General features: G+C 34.9%; 2 protein-coding genes across 2 annotated transcripts; one reads left to right on the top strand and one right to left on the bottom strand.

The window, feature by feature from the left end:
• The first annotated feature begins 674 nt into the window (after nt 1-674).
• On the top strand, nt 675-1,421 carry LOC136821562 (uncharacterized). Its single transcript, XM_067077790.1, has one exon. It carries the CDS (start codon nt 675-677, stop codon nt 1,419-1,421), a length of 747 nt encoding a protein of 248 aa, XP_066933891.1.
• An 819-nt stretch (nt 1,422-2,240) lies between these two features.
• Nucleotides 2,241-7,212, bottom strand: LOC136821846 (SET domain-containing protein 4-like). Its single transcript, XM_067078085.1, has 2 exons — nt 6,513-7,212; nt 2,241-2,880 (listed from the first exon to the last, which is right to left on the bottom strand). The coding sequence occupies exons 1-2, from the start codon at nt 7,158-7,160 to the stop codon at nt 2,317-2,319; spliced, it is 1,212 nt and encodes a 403-aa protein (XP_066934186.1). The 5' UTR covers nt 7,161-7,212; the 3' UTR covers nt 2,241-2,316.
• Between the last annotated feature and the right edge of the window lie 153 nt (nt 7,213-7,365).

Raw genomic sequence — 7,365 nt, 5'->3', positions numbered from 1 at the left:
TTGGCGCTGCATTGAAGAGTGTGATTAACGATTAATTGCTCTCTACAGGTGGGATGCAATTAACGATTAATTGCTCTCTTTGAAGGCGCGCCAAATGAGAAAAAATAAGTCATCGTGAGATTATTTTTTAAATCTATCGATGGCTTTATGAGCAGCTTCCCCTAGAAGTTTGGAGTATTGTGCTTATTATGTGAAGTTTTTTTCAATTTTTCATGACAAGGCTATTATATTTCAATATACTTGTTAAAAATGTAATGTCTTTTCATTCATCTTAAATATTCCCACGAGTATACCCAAAATATCATCTTATTCCCAAAGCAACCAGACAGCTGTTTGCTTCCGATGATAAATCAGAATAGAACAAAAGGCATTGACTCTCCATCTATCTTTTTTACCTCCATGACTTACCAAAGCAAACCATCCAAGTGAAATCTTATGTACAGGCCTACGATATCGCATTGAACGGTCTAAATAAACACTTGCTTAACCTCGCTATTTATAAAGAGATATTCATCTATCCGCAGATAAAAAGATTAATTGTGTTATTTTCGGGAAAAATCTTTCGGTACCAAAGAGGAGACTTCTATTCTAAATTGACGTTTAACTAGTTTGTGACGTCAAATATTTTTTTTACAACATACAACACTACCACGCGGAAAATCATTTTTCAGAGAATGGTAATCGATGCAACACGAATGTCGTTAGGAGTTTTGGTCACCGAAGATGATCCTTCAACTGGAGGTCCCGAAAGAATTTTCAATAACCTGGTCAAACGTTTCAAAGATATATCTGGTGATGTGATTCAATTAAAACCATATTATGTTTGCAAGAACTCGTTCCCAGAAACAGTCGGCAAGCATCCAGGCTATATTATCACTGGGGCACATTACAACGTGAATGAGGGTCTTGAATGGATGAATAAGCTGGAAAATTTCATTCGCCAGATTAAAGAGAAAGGCGATATTAAATTATTTGGCATTTGCTTTGGTCATCAAATGACCGCTCGAGCTTTTGGTGGAAAAGTTGGGCTTAATCCTTCCAAGCGTTTTATTTGGGGATGCGATCGCGTTGAAGTGAGTCCAGAATTTGCTGAAATGTGTTTTTACAAAAATGCCTCGCTTAATCCAACTTATTTTCATATTATGCAGTCGCATTATGATCAGGTCATCGAGACACCAGAAAGTGCTCGTGTTCTGGGAGGTTGTGAAGAATGCCCCGATGAAATTCTAATGTACGGAGAAAACATATTAACAATGCAGGGTCATCCTGAACTCATCCAAGAACGAATGTTGGCAAGGCTCCTGACACGCGTTGAAAATAAAAATTTAACTAAAGAAGAAGCAGATAAGGCTAGAGCTACACTGCAGCTTGATGAAGGTGATAAATTAATGAAACTGATAGTTGCATTTTTTCAACAGTAGAATACAATTTCTCATATCCTGTATAATATATATTTATTTTATCTTTTGTAAAAATGCTATGAATATACAATATAAAGATTTTGATTTCCTAACGATAAAAATTTAAAGTGAAATATAAAAATTTGTTAATAATTGTCTTTGTTTCACATTTTGACGATACTGGTAATTATATCTACTCTTAGGTGCCAAATAAACGCCCCCCCCCCCGCTTGTTAATTTTTCGATTTTTTTCCAACCCCCCCGGACGTTATTAGGACTCCCCCCCCCCCCATTTATTAATTTTTGAAAAAATTCCCAGCTCCCAAAAGGAAAGTTTCTTGTTTTACTCTGAAAAGCCTAAATTTATTTAGACCCTTTTTAGGGTTTTTAAAAGTCCATTTCCCAACCCCCCTGGTAATTAGGTCCCCCCTGTTTATTTTATTTGAAGGAGAACGCTTTTAGTATCCACAAATATAGTCTTATTTCTGAGAGTAGTAGTAAAGCCAGAGGGAGAAAGTCCTTATACAGCTTGTCACGACAAAGTTTGAGCCGAATAGAATTAGTATTAAAAAAAACTTCATTATTTATGGTAAGTTTATTGCGGATCAAAACTTGATTCCTTTTATTCAAAAACGTTGTTCCCAGAGCGAGACACAAGTTTTTAAAACCTCTGAAACCTTCACGACTCAAACGAAAATTCTGAGTTTACCTTAAGTTTTTCTTAAGAAGGTTCAAACCATTGAGTGGGGCGAAGGGACTAGAGATGAATTTTCAACCTTTCTCAAGCAAGAAAAAGTGAAGCGTTAACTTTACCCCTCATTTAAAATTTTTTTGTTGAAAAACACACGGGTCACGTGTCCAGAATGGGAAATAAGTGACTTCATTTCCCATTCTGGAGTTTTCGTAGCAAGAAATCTCAACTCAGCATAATTTGACAATCGGTTGTCCACTTTTCTTTTGCCAAGTACAAAATATTGCGTTCGTTTTCCAGTAGATAAAACACTTGTCTCAAAGCACCATTTTGTTCATTTCGTAGTTTGCTCAAATGGTTATCGTAAAATTTCTCTAAATCATGGATGAGATTTAAAACTCGCTCATAAACTTTACAACGACCTCCCACACATTGGCTGGGTAGTTTCCTTATATCTGGCGAATGTTGTTCGAATAATATATGAGCGGCGTTTATGAAAGCCCAATTAAAATAACCTTCACGCGTGCAGTTCATTTTCTCAAGAGAAATACCAATTTTCAAAAGTTCTGAATCTTGACATTGACTATTCATTGGAAAATGTATCAAAAAGAGATGTCTTGATATAGGACATACCGCATGAATATTGTTCGGTAAAATAAACCCGTATTCGAAAAAAAGCATTCGGTTACCATGACTACCGTAATTGATAAAAACTTGTTCTTTCGGTTCGTAACTATCGAACGTTCGAATTTCGTAATGGTTTGATTTGGTGTTAAATTTTGCTTCCACCTGAAAACGAAATGTAATATATTAAAAAGAACATTTGGCCAGTCAGTATTATCTATCCAATGTTTGTACCGGTTGAGTGCTATTTAACGTTTTCAAGAATTGATCTTAATTGGTCAGCCGAAGCTGAGCATTCAAATAGGTAAAATTTTCCATCATTATAAGACGGCAAAAAAAAAATCCGATTTCCCGATCTCACTTTGATTTCTAAACTTTCTTCCGATCAGGTTAACTTTTTGGGTACTTTTAGCGTGCGTTGTTTTTACAGATCATAATGTTGTATTTCAAGAGGAAGATGGCAGCTCAAGCGAAAAGTCAGATGTGATAAGTCAGTGTTGTACCAAAGTATTTCCAGTGTAAATCTGTTGCAAGCTTCAATTTCTGTCATTTATTTTTTTAACTCGGCAAATCAAACACATGATTTTCATCAAGGGGATTCTTTTTCTACATCTTTTGAAGGTTTAAAGCCGTTTGCTCAAGTTTTTGTTTATGTTGAATTTTCTGATACTTTTTATTGCTGCTTTTTATTAGTTTTTGCAATAAAAACATATTTTTCTTGTTTGCCTCTAGGTGAGATTGATGGTGTTATAATGTTATTGGAATTTGATAAAGTTTACAAAAGTACAGCTATTGTCTAAATTTGATAAAGACTGGATGCAATCGTGCTTTTTTGGTTTGGACGTGTTTGATTAGGCGAATCGTAAAAAATTGTTTCGTTCCCGTCATTTCTACTTTAAAAAGTGGGGGTCGTTTGGTCGAAAATATTTTTCTGTTAAGAAGCAGCTACATCTTGTTGAAAGGGAATCCGTGTGGACTGATCCGAATTAAGAAATTAAGAAACTACTAAACTTACTCTCCATTAGCATGCGGCTTGCTATGTCGATTTGAAAACTTGTAAACACAGAGTGTGCAGAGGTTGACAGTGGAAATCCAGCAAAGCAGCGGAAAAGCTTTCCGACTCTCCAACTCTACCTGCTGACCGTAAATCAGGGTCGGTCAGATGACGGGAACCAAATGATGACATCACATCTCCTATTATTGGACTTGCAAAATTATGACAAATGGTCTTTGGAATTAGATCAATTATATTGATATTAATATATACAGTTCTTGTTGAAATTGATCAAACTATTTTTCACGCAGTTCCGGACGCAGATTGTGTTTTTCTAACCTTTTCTAACCTTGGCGCACGTTTTGACTGAATGATGGAATGGAATGAATGGCGATAACAGTTTATACATATCTCTTATCAGACTTGCAGAAAGCGGACTGCAGAAAGTTATGAAAAATGTTTTCTAGAATTTAATGAATTATACCGTCAAGTTACACAACATGCACACTCTCGTCACAACTTGCACAGTCATAACAAGCAGATCCATCTGGTCTTCATTTAACATTGTTTTAAAGTTTAAAAAACACTGCCAGTGCTTGGCACAGAAGAGAGGACTCCCAGTTAAAATTAATTGCTACTCCGCTGCCCTGTTGAATTTATTTATTATGGTTGTGTGTTTATTCCGTCAAGGGGGTAAAGCGATCGCCCAAATTCATAGACCAATCAAAAGGGAGTTTAAAGCAAAATGAGGGAAAAATGAGCTTCCCTGCATAGTTATGAATTTTAAGTTTTGCTTTCGATTATCATTTGCGACCAGCAAAGTCTTCAAGATGGTTGTGTGCATGTTGTGTAACTTGACGGTACTAAACTACAAAATTTATTTACGAAGACTGGATGTAAATTATGTTTTTCTAACCTTGCCAAATTTTGGCTTTGACTGAATAGCAGTCAGTTTTTATGTACCTCATTGGCCTTGCAGACAACTGACAAATGGTTTCTGTAATTTGACCAAGTCTACCAAAATACAGTTCCTGTTGAAATGTTATAAATATGAACTACGTTTTGCAAAGATTTTGATGCAAATTGTGTTTTTCTGGAGTTTGCGCTTTGTGACTTAAAGTTTGTAGCTTGTTAGTTTAAAATGTTATTGGAGTTTTTTCAAGTAAAGCAAAAAGTACAGTTTCTATGTATATATTTGATGGATATCTTTATTTTGGTTCTGACGTTTTGGCAATTTTCTAATTTATTTCTAGATAACACTTTGGTCAGATATGGATATTAATAATACTAGTGATGAAAATGAAAGTGTCGCCACTGTTGCAAAGAAAGAAGTGAAACTGTATTTACCTTTTCATGGTAAATTATCTGATGTTCTTCATAAGCAGTTAATTTCGTTATTAGCTGAGACCTACCCACAAGTTGACCTAAAGATCGTTTTCCGCACTACGTTTCGACTCTCAAATCTGTTTACTTTCAAAGATAAAATACCTCTAAGGTTACGTTCATTTGTTGTGTACGGAGTGCACTGTACAGATTGCGAGTCATACTATATTGGGAAAACAAAACGACATATTGCGACACGGTACAAGGAGCATCGAAATATTGAAAGACCAACTGCTGTAACGAGACATCTTTTTAGAACTGGGCACGACGTGTCCCTAGAGAACATGAAAGTTTACGAGAAAGGAAAAACTGATGAAGAGCTTTATATAAAAGAATCTTTAATCATTAGGGATTTGAAACCTGATTTAAATAAAACGGTATCTTCTTATCCTCTAGAGCTTTTTTGAATAAGTATATGTATGCGTTCAATTATGTAAATTTTATGACCTATAATTGCTAGATGTGATTTTGAAATTTTGATTTATTAACACGTTTTTGCTTGTAAGCTAACATTTGCTTGTGATCATGATACAAGAAGTATCGAAACGTCAAGGATGAACAAAATTTTGTTTTTTGTCTTCACTTTTTTTTTGAGAATAATCTGGCCCAGAAGAAAATTTTTTCAAATGGATATTGTCTACATCCAACAGAAAAAATGTATCATAACTGACTGGAATGAAATTAACAAAAAGTTTAATTACACTATGTTTCTCTTTTATTTTATAGTAATGAACTATAGCTTAATTGTTTGATGTCGTAGAAACAGTGCTACAATGCTAAAGAGAAGTATACTTTGATCTTCTCGTGGGGGGGGGGGTTGGAAGAGCTCTCAGGCTTGTTTTAAATAATTTTAAATCAAGTTATCAAATGTTTCACATTTTGTACATTATTCAACATTTTTAGTCTCACTCTGTTTCAGTACATCTCTTACATCTGTTACCCCACTTATTAAAGCTATCTAGCTAAGCTCTATTGGCTGACCTTCCAGCCTCGGCTGGTTTATTTCCATTGGTAAAAGGAGAGAGAATCTTCTTCTTCATCGTTCAAAATCAAAAAAAACTTATCAGAAGTTATGTTCGTTGGTTTGACTAGAAAAGACTTAAATTATCAAATAAAATTTAATTTCATTTTTTCTCTTGAAACGCAGAGGAGACCATATCAGTTTCTTCCCGGTTATCTATCACCCACGTCGATCACGTGACTATAAGGGTCTTTTAATCTAACATACCATAGTATCATAATATTTAGATAGTTTGACGTACAAAATGTATTCGTGATATGCACCACTGGAGAGTCTTCTGAGAATTTTTAAAATTTTCCACCCAATACGTCACTTAAACAATAGAAAAATTGACGTATTGGGTGGAACAAAAAAAAAAGAATTCTCTAACTATGTCAAACTAATCTAATGATAACTAACCTGAGCTCCACTCTCATGATTCAACATATCAAGAAGCGGTGCCAATGCAAAATCAACTTCCGATAACTTCGTAAATGCATCCAGTGAACAGGTTAAGTTACGTGGGTTCAGATACACTGAACGAGTGTTCACAACATTCCAGGCCCACATCACATCATCAAAATTAAGTCTCTTTTCTTTCATTTTACTTTGATAGGCGGTTAAAAAATGTGTCAGTCGTTTAAAATGTCCTGCGATCTTTGCTCGTTGTTTGTTCCTTTCTAAACTCACAAAGTCTGGTAGAAGAGAAGCCTTAGATTCAGGTATGCATGATGGCGTAGTGTATGTCTCAGGGATACTTTCAATGTAAATACGAAATTTAGAAGCTTTTCCTTTCCATTTTTCCACTAAGATGAAAAATAGAAATAAATCTTTGGCTGTTAAACCATGGTTCGATTCATCTCGGATGCACCATTTCATTGATGTCAATACTGTATCAAAAGTGATTAAAAAGCGTCTTGCAATTTTGATGATTAGATCATTTTTATTTATATGGCGCGTCGTCATGACTCCACGCCCTGATAGAGGGAAATCTTTGATTGTTAAACCTCGTATCTGAACTCCGTTGTTTAATGACCAAATAAAAAGTTCTTTGATGGATGAATTCATGATTTTCCACCTGTATCGGAAATTTCTTGATGTTTTTTATCTAGCTCTGAAAGAAAAACAAAATTGAAAACAAAATTATCAAAATACTGTAACATAGAAAATTTCATGATGATATCGAACTTCAGTCCAGGGAACAGGCCAACTTGCAGTGCCACCTTAATGAAATTTAAAAACTTTCCAGTCAAAGTCAAAAGAGTAGGGGAAA

The sequence above is a fragment of the Clytia hemisphaerica genome, unplaced genomic scaffold (assembly GCF_902728285.1).
Source record: "Clytia hemisphaerica strain Z4C2 unplaced genomic scaffold, Clytia hemisphaerica genome assembly, whole genome shotgun sequence".
Classification (NCBI taxonomy): domain Eukaryota; kingdom Metazoa; phylum Cnidaria; class Hydrozoa; order Leptothecata; family Clytiidae; genus Clytia; species Clytia hemisphaerica.
This window is presented reverse-complemented; position numbering and strand designations above follow the sequence as displayed.

Coding starts and splice junctions, on each gene's coding strand:
- LOC136821562 (XM_067077790.1), top strand. CDS start 675: ATGGTAATCGATGCAACACGAATGTCGTTAGGAGTTTTGGTCACCGAA.
- LOC136821846 (XM_067078085.1), bottom strand. CDS start 7,160: ATGAATTCATCCATCAAAGAACTTTTTATTTGGTCATTAAACAACGGA. Junction 2,881..6,512: donor ATCATGAGAGTGGAGCTCAG/GTTAGTTATCAT, acceptor TTTCGTTTTCAG/GTGGAAGCAAAATTTAACAC.